Source organism: Gorilla gorilla, chromosome 20 (genome assembly GCF_029281585.2).
Source record: "Gorilla gorilla gorilla isolate KB3781 chromosome 20, NHGRI_mGorGor1-v2.1_pri, whole genome shotgun sequence".
Taxonomy (NCBI): domain Eukaryota; kingdom Metazoa; phylum Chordata; class Mammalia; order Primates; family Hominidae; genus Gorilla; species Gorilla gorilla.
This window is the reverse complement of record NC_073244.2, coordinates 60,862,548-60,878,535: the sequence shown is the minus strand read 5'-3', so window position 1 is coordinate 60,878,535 and position 15,988 is coordinate 60,862,548. Positions and strand designations below refer to the sequence as shown.

The following is a 15,988-nucleotide window of genomic DNA, read 5'->3' as shown; positions in this document are numbered from 1 at the left end:
CCACCCTGTGTATGTGTGGTTGCCCTGAGCCCACAGAAAGACACCTCCAGAGTGCGGATTGAGAAGCCTTTATTGTGGGAGGATCGGGGTGTCAGGGCTCCAGGAGTCGGGATGGGCTTGGAAGGCTGGGGGGAGGGTCTTTAGAGGAAGAGGAGGCCTGAGAGTTGGGGGTGGTCACAGGTCAAGGGGTGGTCGTTGGGACCCCCACAGTCAGAGGTGCTGCGGTGGCAGGGTCCACAGCGACAGCTGAGAGCCACAGGGAAGGAGACCATGGGGTCCACGCCACGCGGGCAGCCAGGGAGCTGGATGGACTCGAAGCGCACATCACGGTAGGTGCACACCACCTGAGGCAGGGGCGGCAGGACACCCTGCAGCACGCGCATCTGGAGGCCGTGTGAGTGGGGGAATGAGCATGTGCCGGAGGCCAGCGCCTCAGCTGAGCTCCCAAGCTGACCCCACAGGTCCTGGACTCAGGTGCCCAGGAAGCCCTCTGTTCCTGCCCTCCCACACCCCATTCCCCAACCACAGGCCAGAGAGGCAGACCACCCTTCCTCCCCCGCTGCCTCTGTGGGTCTGGCCCTGAGGTGGCAGCATCCGCCCCTGGCCCCAGGCAGCTCACCATGGTGGGGCAGTAGCCGGCACAGATGGTGGTGTTGACGGTGATGCACACGGGGCAGCCCTCCTTCTCGACAGCCAGGGTGGCATTGATGGGGCGGCACCGTGGCCGAAGCGGCTCCCTGGATGCCCATGCCCCGCCCATGCTCAGCAGCAGCAACAGCAACAGCCCCTGGGGCAAGGACACTGCTTCACCCGGGTCTGAGACCACAGCCCTGAGCCCTGGCCTTCCCATCCCGCGTGGTACACCACCCACAAAGACCCAGAGACCCTTCCTGGCATCTCCTATTCAGGACCCACCACCCGGACACCTGCCTTTCAGAGCCCACCCCACAGCCCAGAGGACCTGAGATGCCCCAACATTTCAGATCCCCACCCTCAGGAACTGCCCCACCTGAAGCTTACTGGGGGTCATGCCCCTCCAGAAAGAGGCCTCCTTCCACAGCTCACACGGGTCTGCCCCTTCTCATGCCAGTGATGGCCTGGAAGGAGGTGGAAGGTGCCCAGGGGCCCTGCAGTCTTACCTGGAGCATCTCCATCCTTGGTGCATCCCCTGCCTCGTGTATCTGGCTTTATACCTCGGGGTTGTGGGGGCGGCAAGGCCACCAGGAGGTGATAGGATGCTGGGGTAACCTGGACACTAATCCCCCCGGGGGCGAGAGGTGCACATGGCCAGGGAGGCGCAGGAGTGGCTCAGCAGAGTGCCCCAGCCCTGTCCCCTCAGTGGTCTAGCGCCAGAGGTGAGGCAGAGACCACGGTGAAGTGACCTCAGAGACTAAGTTGTCGAGTGCTAGGGACTAGTCGAGGCTGGAGGCACAGGGAGTAGGGTGTAGGAAGGCCTGCCTCTGCCTATCGTGGGGTCTTGGGAGCCAGGAGGAGGCCATGACCCGAGAAAGGTGCTGGACTGAAGCCTCAGCCCTCCACTTGAGGCTTTCCTGCACCACAGTCCAACCTAACAGGAGGGGCGCTGCTTCGGACTTAGCTTCTGCCCAGTGAGAGAGGGTCTCCCCGTGACTGTGCTGCCAGGGAAGCCACTTGACCCAGATGCCCCCAAGGAGGGATTAAGCCCGAGCCCCACCTCTCCCTTAGGAACCTCCGCCCACCCTACCCTCAAGCCAGGATGCCCGGAGCGTCCCCGGAAATGGGTGTGGTTCAGGTGATTTAACTCATTATTTAATACGCCCGCAGGGGGCGTGTCTTGCCCCCGGGCCACAGCCTGCAAGGACATTATCTGGACTTAGTCCCCTCTACGTGATGCCGCAGCTGAGTGGGTGTCTGGGCTAGTCCCGCCCCCACGTTGCCAATAGACGTAATGAGTGCGACTCAGGCTGGGTCCGGAACCCTTCCTAGTGAGCGGAGGTCCCGAGCTGCGCTCGGCAGCGCGGCCCTGGGGGCGGGTCTGGGGTGGGGCTGGCCCTGACGGCTCACACCAGCGCCGGCTTCAAGCTGCCATAGCTGGAGTTCTCGGTACTGTAGGCTTTCGGCACGCTGTAGATGCCCCGCAGGGGCTTCCAGTGCGGGCCGCCCCAGGGCGCCTCCAGCGGGCAGAAGCGGTCGAGCCGCCGGAGCGGGTGCAGCAGGGGGCTGTAGGACTCCTGAGCCAGAGACAGGGCTCCCCGGTGCGGCATGGCCGAGGTCACCGGGCTGACGCGCGGCACGCGGACCCGCGGTGGTCGGGGCGGCCGCTGCGGGCCGTGGCTCCAGTAGGTCAGGGAGTCCTTGCGGGGGTATCCGGACAGCTCCGTCCCGTGGGAGCAGGGCAGGATGGTGAGGATACAGCTGGATCCTTGGGGACGAGTTTCAGACCTCGGGATCTAAGGAGTCTGCACATTCAAACTCCTGCATTTCCAGGCGAGGACCCCTTAGGAAGGACGCGACCGGGCACGCGTTGCCTGCGTTCCTGGGTCCTCGAGGTACTTAACGTCCTGGAAACTGAGCTTTCGCATCCTAGGGAAGTAAAAGGGGACTTTCGCTTCCTTGGGAAGGAGTATCTGGGGGCTCAAGTACCGAAGGAGGCCGTGCCCTCAGATCCGGAATCCCCTCGAGCCGCTGTGCAGGCTTCCTGTCCCTACCGCGGTTCCTGAGAGGTGACACTAAGGACTCCTGGGTGCTTAAAAAAAAAAAAAGGGAGGGGCTGAGGCCTGAACTTTGGTTCTTGCTGCTACAGAAGTCGAGGCTGAGACCACCGGGTCAGGGAATGGGAGCCAGCCCAGGGGCTCGGCGTGCACCGGCCACGGCTGGGGCTAGGCAGGAGGCGGTGCCGAGCGAGAGCCCGGCTTACTTGGGATAGAACCGAAAGTCCCGCGCCGAGGTGGTCAGATAGAGCTGGCGGCGGTCCAGGACGCCCCGGTCGGATACTGTGAAAGGCCGGCCAGACAGCGCGGGGTTCTTCGTCCAGGCAATTAGAGCCTGAGCAAGACTGGGGGAGGAGGCATACCCAAGACATAGATTTCACACCCCATCCCAAGCCCTGGGTCCCGAGTTCAGAATCCCTCTCCTTCGGCCTCGACAGCCATGACGGCCACGGCCCTCACACCCCGCCCCAGGGTTAGAGCCCTTCCTGCCACCCACGCCAGGGAACTTCAGCTTCCTTCCTCATACCCGAACCCTTCCCAGCCTCACCTCCCTAAATCCAAGCACCTTCTGCTGTTCAAGGAACTCAAACCCAAGCCCCCAGCCACCAAAAACAACCTCCCTGGTTCCGCTCTCGGTCTTAAACCGTCTTGGTGTGGCCACTGGAGCTGAGCTGCATCTTGGGCAGCAACTCCACGTTACCTCTCCCAACTCCCACCTGACCCCGTCTCAGAATATTCTAGTCTCCTCCCCACCCACAGCCCGCCGTCTAGCTCCGCAGCAGCTTAGGAGCCCTGAAGGTGAGTTTGTAGTCCCTGGTCCTTCTGGCTTGGCCTAATGCCCAGCCCCTCCCCCGGCTCCTCTAACCTCCCGATCCCGCCCCAGACCCTTTAGCCACGCCCCAAAGCCGTGATTCCTTCTGGCCCCGCCCCAGGCTCCCGGAGCTCCGCCCCGTCTCGCCGGCGCCGGCTTCCACCCAGACACCTGGGAAGGACCCCCGCGGTGGTGGTCTGCGAGTTGTGGGGGCTGGGGCCCGAAGTATTCCGGGGCGCGCGGGTCCCCGCTGGGAGAGCAAGTGTACTGCGCCCTCGTCTCGCTGCTCTGGTACTTTGTGGTCAGTGGGAGGCGCCAGCCGCGGTGTCTGAGCTGCGGAAAGGCAACCCAGAGACTCACGTGAAGGAGCAGGGGACTCAAATGCAGTCCCCCGCCCTGTCCCCTGCGGACTCCGGCACTCCCCAAACTTTACCTTTTCTCCTAAATCCTTGATCCCCACAGTCCGCGTGGGGTCTGCAGGCTCTGGGGCTCTGGGCTGGGCGCAGGGCCCGCCATGGGTCTTGGGCACGTAGGCCGAGCCAGAGGTTGTCTCCCATCTGCTGAGGACCTCGTCGAAAGCCCAGATGCGAGAATCCTGCTTTGCAGTCGGAGGTAGAGGGTCCGCGACCGTGGACTGGAGAGAAGGCGCCGCACATCAGCTAGAAAGACTCAGGAGTCCCTATCACCCCCCACCCCAAACTCTGACCTCTTCCAGTCGGCCCCCAGCCCTTTCCTCTGCAGTCCCTGGCATCCAAATTCCCTGGCGCCTCCTCTCTCAGACCCAGAACTCCAGGACCCTCCTCCTTCAGAGAGGAGTCCAAGCTCCCAATCCGCTTTATTTAGCCCCTATCTTTCTGGGTCTCCAGGCCCGGCAGGGCTGCAGCCTAGGGTCTGCTCACTTGCACCGTGGGCAGGGTGAAGGGTATGGGTGGGATAATGCGGTGGGAAAAGTAGCTGCTGGTGAGATGCCAGTTGGGCCTGGATCCAGGTACCTCGGTTGCAGAAATACGACAGCACGCGGGGCCACGGCACGGAGCCAGGGTGCCACTGGCCATGGTTCCACCCCCACTCCGTAGCCAAGCAGGAGCTGGCTTATTGTGGTTGTTGCCCCAGGTGACAGAACCAGCCCACCCAGAACCTAGTCAATCAAGGGCCTGCAGGCACCTGGATGGATGGAATGAGAAAGAGACCCAGAGACAGGGACCCCAAGAGGGGTACAAAGAAACACAAGGAGGGGGAATGGAGACTCAAAGATAGGAGGGTGGAAAGGGAAGGAGAAGTTCAGTATTTCAGAGACCCAGGGGGTGGGGGAGAGAGAAACCCAAAAAGAGGGACAGGGACCTGGAGGTGTCAGAGATCCAGACAGAGAGACAGAGACCCCTGCGCTGCACCTAGCAACTCAGGACATCCGTGAGAAACACCCCCCTTTCTCCCAGGGCCCAGATGCTCCCGGCTGCTTCCTCCCTCTACCAGGCCTGCCCACCTAAAGGTAACGATTTCCAGACATCCCCGGGGCTCCCCGACCCTCCCTGCATGCACGTGCTGAAGTAATCAACACTAGCATTGGCTGTCCTGCCTGCCTTTGATTGGCTTGAAAAGTTCCACCTGGGTAGGCAGGGTGTGGAAACAGGGAGGCACCCACAGAGAAGTGCACCGGACCATAGCGAAAAACATGGGCTTTCATGAGTTAGAAAGAAATACAAGAGAGGAGAGAGACAGGGAGGAAGACACAGACCACGCTGGAAACGGAGCTATTAGTACTCACCCAGAGGCTAGAGCCACCGGAAGTTAGAGACAGAGAGAAAGGCGGCAAAAAAGAGCAAAATCAGAGATGGTAACAAGGAGATGTAGAAACGGAGGCAGCCACACCCCACCCTGCCGAGGGGCCTGGTCTGTACAGATTGGTGGAGGGGGTGCCTATGTCCTTTGCTCAAAGCTGGACCTGAGAGAGAGAGGGGGGGAGAGAAAGTGAGAGAGAGAGAGAGAGAGAGAGTGTGTGTGTGTGTCTGTCTGTGTGTGTGTGTCTGTGTGTTGGCAACACATGTGGGGAGATGGGTAATAGGTAAAGGGCTATTGTGAAGTCCTGTGGTCTGTCCCAGACAGAAAGAGAGAGAGAGAGAGACAGTGTGTGTGTGTGTGTGTGTGTGTCTGTCTGTCTGTCTCTGTGTTGGCAACACATGTGGGGAGATGGGTAATAGGTGAAGGGCTATTGTGAAGTCCTGTGGACCAGAGAGAGAGAGAGAGAGAGTGAGTGTGTGTGTCTCTGTATGTCTGTGTGTTGGCAACACATGTAGGGAGATGGGTAATAGGGGTAATAGGTGAAGGGCTATTGTGAAGTCCTGTGGACCAGAGAGAGAGAGAGAGAGAGTGAGTGTGTGTGTCTCTGTATGTCTGTGTGTTGGCAACACATGTAGGGAGATGGGTAATAGGGGTAATAGGTGAAGGGCTACTGTGAACTCCTGTGGTCTGTCCCTGGCTTCCCTTGTCATTTCTTCACCATATAGAGCTTTTGGTCACCAGGCACGATGACTCACTCCTGTAATCCCAGCACTTTGAGAGGCAGAGGCGGGCAGATAACTTGAGGTTAGGAGTTTGAAACCAGCCTGGCCAACATGGCAAAACCCTGTCTCTATCGAAAAATATAAAAAGTAGCCAGGCATGGTGGCGCACACCTGTAATCCCAACTAAGGCAGGAGAATCACTTCAACTCAGGAGGTGAAGGTGGCAGTGAGCTGAGATCATGCCGCTGCACTCCAGCCTAGGGGACAGAGCAAGACTCCATCTCAAAAAAAAAAAAAAAAATAGCTTTTGGTCTAGGCCTCTGCCTCCTCAACCCTCATTATCTCATCCCACGAGCCCATTCTTCAGACAAGGAAACCTGAGGCTGCCTTCTGCAGCCAGGCCCACAATCCCACTTACCCCTCTTCCCTGAATCATGCTTCTGGGGCCCTTCTGTTGGATTTTGCTGACCCTACTCAAGGGCGCTCAATGACGAGTAACCCCCTGATCCTAGCCAGGGGGACGGCGAGTTAGTCAGAACCTCATATCCCACTCAAACTGGACAATTTTTTTTTTTTTTGAGACGGACTTTCCCTCTTTTTGCCCAGGCTGGAGTGCAATGGCACAGTCTCCGCTCACTGCAACCTCCCGCTCCCAGGTTCACTGCATTCTCCTGCAAGCGCCCGCCACCAAGCCCGCATAACTTTTCGTATTTTTAGTAGAGACGGGGTTTCACCGTGTTATCCAGGATGGTCTCGATCTCCTGACCTCATGATCCGCCTGCCTTGGCCTCCCAAAGTGGTGGGATTACAGGCGTGAGCCACTGCGCCCAGCCGTCCACCCTGTTTTCTACCAGAGTTCTGATACCGTGACTCTGTATAAAATGGTTTGGAAGCTGGACCCACCCTGTGTGTGTGTGGTTGCCCTGAGCCCACAGAAAGACACCTCCAGAGTGCGGATTGAGAAGCCTTTATTGTGGGAGGATCGGGGTGTCCGAGGGCCCCGGGAGTCGGGATGGACTTGGAAGGCTGGGGGGAAGAGCCTTTGAGGAAGAGGAGGCCTGGAAGCGGGGGTCATCACAGGTCAAGGGGTGGTCCTTGGGACCCCCGCAGTCAGTGGTGCTGCGGCGGCAGCGTGCACATTGACAGCTGAGAGCCACGGCGTAGGAGACCACGGGGTTCACGCCGCGCGGGCAGCCAGGGAGCCGGATGGACTCGAAGCGCACATCGCGGTAGTTGCACACCACCTGAGGCACGGGCGGCAGGACCCCCTGCAGCACGCGGGTCTGGAAGCCGTGTGAGTGGGGGAATGAGCATGTGCCTGGGGCCAGCGCCTCAGCTGAGCTCCCCAGCTACCCCCACAGGTCTCAGACTCAGGAGTCCAGGAAGCCCTCTGTTCCTGCCCTCCCACACCCCATTCCGCAGCCCCTGACCAGAGAGGCAGACCACCCTTCCTCCCCGGCTGCCTCTGTGGGTCTGGCCCTGAGGTGGCAGCACCTGCCCCGGCTCCGGGCAGCTCACCATGGTGGGGCAGTAGCCGGCACAGATGGTGGTGTTGACGGTGATGCACACGGGGCAGCCCTCCTTCTCGACAGCCAGGGTGGCATTGATGGGGCGGCACCGTGGCCGAAGCGGCTCCTTGGATGCCCATGTCCCGCCCATGCTCAGCAGCAGCAACAGCAGCAGCCCCTGGGGCAAGGACACTGCTTCACCCGGGTCTGAGACCGCAGCCCCGAGTCCTGGCCTTCCCATCCCGCGTGGTACACCACCCACAAAGACCCAGAGACCCTTCCCGGCATCTCCTATTCAGGACCCACCACCCCGACACCTGCCTTTCAGAGCCCACCCCACAGCCCAGAGGACCTGAGATACCCCAACATTTCAGATCCCCACCCTCAGGAACTGCCCCACCTGAAGCTTACTGGGGGTCACGCACCTCCAGAAAGAGGCCTCCTTCCACAGCTCACACTGGTCTGCCCCTTCTCATGCCAGTGATGGCCTGGAAGGAGGTGGAAGGTGCCCAGGGGCCCTGCAGTCTTTCCTGGAACATCTCCATCTTTGGTGCCTGGAAATGTGGATGTACCCTACCTTTGACACGTCTCTCTCTTAGCGGGATATCTTCCGCAAGCACTGGGAATGTGGACATGGAAAGTAAATTGAGTCTCCGTGGGGGAGGGAGACAGGGAGTGAGGGGTGTTGGACGCGGCGCGGGAACCCGGCCGGAGTCAGCGGACCCAATGGGCTGCTCTCTCTCAGATACAGTTCCCCTTCCTCCCTCCAGGGGGCGCCACGGAACACAGGGCCCTCACTGGCCCTGGGGACTGGGTGACGTCAGGGGTGAGCCTCTTGTGATTGGCTCCCTCACCCTGCGTAAGGTCAAAGGGAAGAAAGGACAAGCCCCGACCCCAGGAGCCATTGTGGCTCTGGCCCATTGCGCCGGCCTTCGGGCCCTCAGGGAGGCGAGGGTGCGAGAGCCTCGAGTTCGAGGCCGACCTCCTCCAAAAAAACTTTCTTTTTATCGTTCCCTATATAACAACAAACCATAAAGGGAGGACGCCTTGGTAGGAAGAAATGACATCTTCCTAAGTGTTTTTAAATTACTTCAATGTATCTTTTTTTTTTTTTTGGGAGACCGAGCCTTGCTCGGTCCTCGGGGGACCTCCCTGCCTCTCAGCCATGGCGGTTGTCACCTGTGGTAAACAGAACGGCGGGAGCAAGTGGGATGTCCCACTACTCGGGCTGAGGCAGGAGAATCACAGGAACCTAGGAGGTGGAACCTCCTCGCCCAGGAGGGGCGCGGCTTCGGACTTAGCTTCTGCCCAACGAGAGAGGGCCTCCCCGTGACTGGGCTGCCAGGTTAGCCACTTGACCCTGGTGCCCCCAACGAGGGATTCAGCCCGAGCCCCACCTCTCCCTTAGGGACCTCCGCCCACTCTACCCTCAAGCCAGGGTGCCCGGAGCGCTCCCCGGAAATGCGTGTGCTTCAGGTGATTTAACTGATTATTGAATAGGCCCGCAGGAGGTGTGTCCTGCCCCCGAGGCCGCAGCCTCGGAGGACATTATCTGGACTTAGTCCCTTTCCCGCGATGCCATCAAGCTGGACAATTTTAAGGTCTGTTTCTTTCCCAGTGTCGGGTATAGGTTGGCACAGGGAAGAGGGCTAGAAACCTGACTTGAGCTCCCCGCCCAGGGCTGAACTCTCCAGCATCCTGATCGCTTCTCATTCAACCTTGCTTATACTCCCCGTGTGATCGGTAGCTCTTTATCTCAAAACAGAACATTCGAAGCCAACCCCTGCCTGCTCTCACCAAGTAAGATTTCTCATTTGAACCCCAGCTCCCAGATACTTAAAGGCCTTCCGTAGACCATGTCCTCAAGGTCCCCTGGCCATCTGCTTGCATGTTCCAGTTTCTCTCCTCCCCCATGCACATCGTGAAATGTGCCCTCCCACTCCCCAGGATGAGCAAGGTGGTGTCCTCTGTGACTGAGCAGTCAGCAGCTTAACACCAAAGGTCACCAATGATCAAATCCATGAGAGATGATCCGAGGAGTTATGTATTAGGGCTACGAAAGAGTAAACACTCAGTAAATAGTGGCTATTATCATCATCATCATCATCATCATCATGATTACTCTCAATTTCCCCCTGGAGAACTCCTATTCAACCTTCAAAACCCCATGTGGTGGCACCCATCCTGCAGAGATTGCGCTCAAATTCAGAGAGTTGTGATTTTGTGATGATTTGATGAGTTCCCCAACTGGGGTCCGTAGAGCAGCTGGGCCAACCCTGAGGTCTCTCAGCATCCAGCTCTGTTCTTTTTCTGCCTGACCAGTTCCTGGGTATAAGTCTCAGGCCCGGCCAGTCCGGCTGAGGAGTGTGCAGACACAGGTAGTGCCAATTTGAATCCATCGCCAGTCCACACGGCCCTGGGCATCAGCGGTCAATGCCCGCACATAGGACTGCTTGGCCTTGCACTCAGACACCCAGTGCCCCCCGGTCCACACCCCGGCGGCAGCCCCTCCACCTACCCCTGGGCCACCTTCTTCAGAGTTATCGGCCTCGAAGCAGGTGACAAAGAAGTGTTGGAGGAGGGAACTGCCGCCAGCTGCAGGCACCTCGCCCAACGCCTCCACCTCGAGCACAACCAAGTCCACAGCGGTCCGGGGGTCTGTCACCCAGCCAGTGACTGCATCGCACACGGCCAGCTCACCCTGATGACTCGCCGGCGAAGTATCGCTGACCCCTCGCTGGCTGCGGTTGGCCCGGGTGCCTGCTGACTCCCAAAAGGCCCCAGTCTCCAGCAGGAAGAGCAGAGGGGGCCCGGCAGCGGCACCCCTAGACAGGACCACTCGGGGGAAAAGAAGGTCCCACTTTGTAGTAGGAAAAGGGGACAATGTCAAGGGTGGGGGTTAGGACTCCATTGACACAGTGGGGAGGAAGAAAATGAGGGGGATGCAGAGGGAGCCTGGGGGAGCGGGAGCATCTCTCAGAGCACATGGAAACAGGGAAAAGGAGGCTGGGATTAGAGAAGAGGATAAACACTTCAGTGGGGACAGAAGTTTGGAACCCCAGGGGAGGCCTGCCTGCCAGGATTATGGGGAAGCCCTTGCTCTAGAAGTTTGGGGGACTCCATGTACAGGACTTGCATCACACCCAACTTGTAGATTAAGAATAAATATTCAACAACTACAGGTCAGGCACTATGGCTCACACCTGTAGTCCCAGCACTTTGGGAGGCTGAGGCGGGTGGATGACTTGAGGTCAGGAGTTCGAGAGCAGCCTGGCCAACACTGTGAAATCACATCTCTACTGATAATACCAAAATTAGCTGGGCGTGGTGCTGCGCTCCTGTAATCCCACCACTTTGGGAGGCCGAGGCGGGCGGATCATGTGGTCAGGGGATCGAGACCTTCCTGGCTAACTCGGTGAAACCCCGTCTCTACTAAAAATACAAAAACTTATCTGGGCTTGGTCGCGGGCCCCTGTAGTCCAAGCTACTTGGGAGGCTGAGACAGGAGAATGGAGTGAACCTAGGACGGGGAGCTTGCAGTGAGCAGAGATTGCGCCACTGCACTCCAGCCTCCACGACAGAGCGAGACTCCATCGCAAAAAAAAAAGAAAGAAAAAGAAAACAGGGTGGAGACGGAGGATGACCTCCAGCTCAGGGGGTGTCCATGGTCTGGCCTTCTGTGGGGAGAAGGAAGGCCACATGATCTGTGTGGCCCAGGTGGCAGGGCCTCAGCCCTCTAAGCCGAGCTCCCCCTTCCTCCCTCTGACGTTGGCACTGGCAGTGCAGGTGGGGCGGAGGGGGGCGCGGCTTGGGGACCTGAATGGGATGAATGGGCCGAGGGGGATGTCATGTCTTCCATCCTCCTTCATCCACTGCCTCTCCCTTCCCCTCCTCCCCCCCTCCCCTCCGTCCATCTGCCTCCCATCCCAGCTAGGACCCATCACCTGGGTAGAAAAGGGGCCTCTGGAAAGGGGGCGGGGCCTTGACTCTCGGGTACCCTGCACTTGAAGAGGAACTCTGGGAAGGGGTTGTTCAGGGATTTGGCCCCTTCCCCATCTGGCTGTACAACCTTCCTGTGCTTTTCTTCCCCTAGCCGGTTGTCCCTCCCTCTCCTGAGATGTCAGGAAAGAGGGGGCCACCTGCGTCCTCCACAGGGGCCCCGAAGCCTGGGGTTCCCAGCCCCAGAGCTCCGAGGTGGAGGAGGTGCTACAGCTCTGGTGACCACTGGTTGTTTCCCAGTCTTCTCCACGCCACCCTTTCCCAGAACCACAGGCTTCCAGAATGTTGTAGGGAAACTGCAAAATCCGCGCCTCCACCAGCCTCTCCCAGCGCCACGTCAATTTCACACACAGGGAAACTGAAGCCTGCCTCTGAGGGGCAGGGTTTTACCTCCTTAGTGGCAGTTTTGAGGTGAATCAGGGTCTCCCTAGGATTCCAGGTTGTGGACTTTCTCTAAATTGTGGAATGTGGCCAGGCGTGGTGGCTTGAGTCTGTAGTCCCAGCTACTCAGGAGCCACAGCAGGAGGATTGCTTGAGCCCAGGAGTTCAAGTGCAGTGGGGAAACATAGGGAGACCTCGTCTTAAAGCAATTTGTTTGGGGCCAGGCGTGGTGTCTCACCCCTATAATCCCAGCACTCTGGGAGGCCAGGGCAGGAGTATCACTGGAGGTTGGGAGTTTGAGACCAGTCTGGCCAATGTCGTGAAACTGCATCTCTACTAAAAATACAAAAATTAGCGGGGCACGGTGGCAGGCGCTTGTAATTCCAGTTACTCAGAAGGCTGAGGCGGGAGAGTCACTTGAACCCAGGAGGCAGGCGCTACAGTGAGCCAGGATTGTGCCACTGTACTCCAGCCTGGCCAGACAGACTCAGACTCTATCTCAAAAAAAAAAAAAAAAAAAATTGGGCCAGGTGCAGTGGCTCATGCCTGTAATCCCAGCACTTTGGGAGGCCGAGGCAGGCAGATCACAATGTCAGGAGATCAAGACCATCCTGCCTAACACGGGGAAACCCCGTCTCTATTAAAAAACACAACAAATTAGCCAGGCGTGGTGGCGGGCGCCTGTAGTCCCAGCTACTCCGGAGGCTGAGGCAGGAGAGTGGTGTGAACCCGGGAGGCGGAGCTTGCAGTGAGCCGAGATTGAGCCACTGCAGTCCAGCCTGGGCGACAAGTGAGACTCCCCCTCAAAAAAAAAAAAATTGATTGGAACATCCTCCAGGATGCAAGACTCTCGGTTCCTTAGAGTTCTACAGGAAGGATGGCAGAGTGCAGTTGCCCAGAGGTGAAGTCCCATCTCTGCCATTTGTTGGCTGTGTGACCGGGCACAAATCATTACTTTCTCTGATCCTGTATTTTACCATCTGTTGCTATTGAGTAATAGTAGTTGACTATTTTCTAGTTTTATTTTTTTATTTTTATTTATTTATTTTTTTTTTTTGAGACGGAGTCAGGCCCTGTCACCCAGGCTGGAGTGCAGTGGTGCGCTCTTGGCTCACTGCATCTCTGCTTCCTGGGTTCAAGCAATTGTCCTGCCTCAGTCTCCCGAGTAGCTGGGACTACAGGCGCACACCACCACACCCAGCTAATTTTTGTATTTTTTTTAGTAGAGACAGGGATTCACCATGTTGGCCAGGCTGGTCTCAAAGTCCTGAACTCAGGTGATGCACCCGCCTCGGCCTCCCAAAGTGCTGGGATTGCAGGCGTGAGCCACTGCGCCTGGCCAAACATTTTTAATTGTATTATTATTATTATTATTATTATTATTATTATTATTATTATTATTACTTTTTGAGATGGAGCTTTGTTTTTGTTGCCCAGGCTGAAGCGCAATGGCGGGATCTTGCTCACTGCAACCTCCGCCTCCTAGGATCAAGAGATTCTCCTGCCTAAGCCTCCCAAGTACCTGGGAGTATAGGCATGCACCACCACGCCCGACGATATTTTGTATTTTTAGTAGAGATGGGGTTTCTCCATGTTGGTCAGGCTGGTCTGGAACCCCTCACCTCAGCTGATCCACCCACCGCAGCCTCCGACAATTACAGGCGTGAGCCACCGCGCCCAGCCGTCCACCTTGTTTTCTACCAGAGTTCTGTACTGTGACTCTGTATAAAGTGGTTTGGAAGCTGGACCCACCCTGTGTGTGTGTGGTTGCCCTGAGCCCACAGAAAGACACCTCCAGAGTGCGGATTGAGAAGCCTTTATTGTGGGAGGATCGGGGTGTCTGAGGGCCCCGGGAGTCGGGATGGGCTTGGAAGGCTGGGGGGAGGGGCCTTTGAGGAAGAGGAGGCCTGGAAGCGGGGGTCATCACAGGTCAAGGGGTGGTCCTTGGGACCCCCGCAGTCAGTGGTGCTGCGGCGGCAGCGTGCACATTGACAGCTGAGAGCCACGGCGTAGGAGACCACGGGGTTCACGCCGCGCGGGCAGCCAGGGAGCCGGATGGACTCGAAGCGCACATCGCGGTAGTTGCACACCACCTGAGGCACGGGCGGCAGGACCCCCTGCAGCACGCGGGTCTGGAAGCCGTGTGAGTGGGGGAATGAGCATGTGCCTGGGGCCAGCGCCTCAGCTGAGCTCCCCGGCTGCCCCCACCGGTCTCAGACTCAGGAGTCCAGGAAGCCCTCTGTTCCTGCCCTCCCACACCCCGTTCCGCAGCCCCTGACCAGAGAGGCAGACCACCCTTCCTCCCCGGCTGCCTCTGTGGGTCTGGCCCTGAGGTGGCAGCACCTGCCCCGGCTCCGGGCAGCTCACCATGGTGGGGCAGTAGCCGGCACAGATGGTGGTGTTGACGGTGATGCACACGGGGCAGCCCTCCTTCTCGACAGCCAGGGTGGCATTGATGGGGCGGCACCGTGGCCGAAGCGGCTCCTTGGATGCCCATGTCCCGCCCATGCTCAGCAGCAGCAACAGCAGCAGCCCCTGGGGCAAGGACACTGCTTCACCCGGGTCTGAGACCGCAGCCCCGAGTCCTGGCCTTCCCATCCCGCGTGGTACACCACCCACAAAGACCCAGAGACCCTTCCCGGCATCTCCTATTCAGGACCCACCACCCCGACACCTGCCTTTCAGAGCCCACCCCACAGCCCAGAGGACCTGAGATACCCCAACATTTCAGATCCCCACCCTCAGGAACTGCCCCACCTGAAGCTTACTGGGGGTCACGCACCTCCAGAAAGAGGCCTCCTTCCACAGCTCACACTGGTCTGCCCCTTCTCATGCCAGTGATGGCCTGGAAGGAGGTGGAAGGTGCCCAGGGGCCCTGCAGTCTTTCCTGGAACATCTCCATCTTTGGTGCCTGGAAATGTGGATGTACCCTACCTTTGACATGTCTCTCTCTTAGCGGGATATCTTCCGCAAGCACTGGGAATGTGGACATGGAAAGTAAATTGAGTCTCCGTGGGGGAGGGAGACAGGGAGTGAGGGGTGTTGGACGCGGCGCGGGAACCCGGCCGGAGTCAGCGGACCCAATGGGCTGCTCTCTCTCAGATACAGTTCCCCTTCCTCCCTCCAGGGGGCGCCACGGAACACAGGGCCCTCACTGGCCCTGGGGACTGGGTGACGTCAGGGGTGAGCCTCTTGTGATTGGCTCCCTCACCCTGCGTAAGGTCAAAGGGAAGAAAGGACAAGCCCCGACCCCAGGAGCCATTGTGGCTCTGGCCCATTGCGCCGGCCTTCGGGCCCTCAGGGAGGCGAGGGTGCGAGAGCCTCGAGTTCGAGGCCGACCTCCTCCAAAAAAACTTTCTTTTTATCGTTCCCTATATAACAACAAACCATAAAGGGAGGACGCCTTGGTAGGAAGAAATGACATCTTCCTAAGTGTTTTTAAATTACTTCAATGTATCTTTTTTTTTTTTTTGGGAGACCGAGCCTTGCTCGGTCCTCGGGGGACCTCCCTGCCTCTCAGCCATGGCGGTTGTCACCTGTGGTAAACAGAACGGCGGGAGCAAGTGGGATGTCCCACTACTCGGGCTGAGGCAGGAGAATCACAGGAACCTAGGAGGTGGAACCTCCTCGCCCAGGAGGGGCGCGGCTTCGGACTTAGCTTCTGCCCAACGAGAGAGGGCCTCCCCGTGACTGGGCTGCCAGGTTAGCCACTTGACCCTGGTGCCCCCAACGAGGGATTCAGCCCGAGCCCCACCTCTCCCTTAGGGACCTCCGCCCACTCTACCCTCAAGCCAGGGTGCCCGGAGCGCTCCCCGGAAATGCGTGTGCTTCAGGTGATTTAACTGATTATTGAATAGGCCCGCAGGAGGTGTGTCCTGCCCCCGAGGCCGCAGCCTCGGAGGACATTATCTGGACTTAGTCCCTTTCCCGCGATGCCATCAAGCTGGACAATTTTAAGGTCTGTTTCTTTCCCAGTGTCGGGTATAGGTTGGCACAGGGAAGAGGGCTAGAAACCTGACTTGAGCTCCCCGCCCAGGGCTGAACTCTCCAGCATCCTGATCGCTTCTCATTCAACCTTGCTTATACTCCCCGTGTGAT

General features: G+C 58.6%; 4 protein-coding genes across 7 annotated transcripts; all 4 read right to left on the bottom strand.

Annotated features, from left to right (window-relative positions):
• Positions 1 to 52: 52 nt before the first annotated feature.
• Positions 53 to 1,154, bottom strand: LHB (luteinizing hormone subunit beta). Of its 2 annotated transcripts, NM_001365012.2 has the most exons (3): positions 1,140 to 1,154; positions 620 to 787; positions 141 to 383 (listed from the first exon to the last, which is right to left on the bottom strand). In NM_001365012.2, exons 1-3 carry the CDS (start codon positions 1,152 to 1,154, stop codon positions 141 to 143), a joined length of 426 nt encoding a protein of 141 aa, NP_001351941.2. The 2 variants fall into 2 exon arrangements, with proteins under 2 accessions (XP_018870099.3, NP_001351941.2); XM_019014554.4 differs by lacking the exon at positions 1,140 to 1,154 and having other exon boundaries at positions 53 to 383; positions 620 to 853.
• Positions 1,155 to 2,039: 885 nt separating this feature from the next.
• On the bottom strand, positions 2,040 to 4,556 carry SAXO3 (stabilizer of axonemal microtubules 3). The gene is made up of 5 exons (XM_055370045.1): positions 4,401 to 4,556; positions 3,935 to 4,135; positions 3,673 to 3,834; positions 2,897 to 3,024; positions 2,040 to 2,361 (listed from the first exon to the last, which is right to left on the bottom strand). Exons 1-5 carry the CDS (start codon positions 4,554 to 4,556, stop codon positions 2,040 to 2,042), a joined length of 969 nt encoding a protein of 322 aa, XP_055226020.1.
• Positions 4,557 to 6,960: 2,404 nt separating this feature from the next.
• Positions 6,961 to 8,275, bottom strand: LOC109024055 (choriogonadotropin subunit beta variant 2-like). 2 transcript variants are annotated; one of them, XM_055370035.2, is made up of 3 exons: positions 7,936 to 8,275; positions 7,521 to 7,688; positions 6,961 to 7,285 (listed from the first exon to the last, which is right to left on the bottom strand). In XM_055370035.2, the coding sequence occupies exons 2-3, from the start codon at positions 7,659 to 7,661 to the stop codon at positions 6,971 to 6,973; spliced, it is 456 nt and encodes a 151-aa protein (XP_055226010.1). In that variant the 5' UTR covers positions 7,662 to 7,688; positions 7,936 to 8,275; the 3' UTR covers positions 6,961 to 6,970. The 2 variants fall into 2 exon arrangements, with proteins under 2 accessions (XP_055226010.1, XP_030860349.2); XM_031004489.3 differs by lacking the exon at positions 7,936 to 8,275 and having other exon boundaries at positions 7,521 to 7,871.
• A 5,415-nt stretch (positions 8,276 to 13,690) lies between these two features.
• On the bottom strand, positions 13,691 to 15,020 carry LOC129528625 (choriogonadotropin subunit beta variant 2-like). Of its 2 annotated transcripts, none has more exons than XM_055370034.2 (3): positions 14,673 to 15,020; positions 14,258 to 14,425; positions 13,691 to 14,022 (listed from the first exon to the last, which is right to left on the bottom strand). In XM_055370034.2, the coding sequence occupies exons 2-3, from the start codon at positions 14,396 to 14,398 to the stop codon at positions 13,708 to 13,710; spliced, it is 456 nt and encodes a 151-aa protein (XP_055226009.1). In that variant the 5' UTR covers positions 14,399 to 14,425; positions 14,673 to 15,020; the 3' UTR covers positions 13,691 to 13,707. The 2 variants fall into 2 exon arrangements, with proteins under 2 accessions (XP_055226009.1, XP_055226008.1); XM_055370033.2 differs by having other exon boundaries at positions 14,825 to 15,020.
• Positions 15,021 to 15,988: the final 968 nt, after the last annotated feature.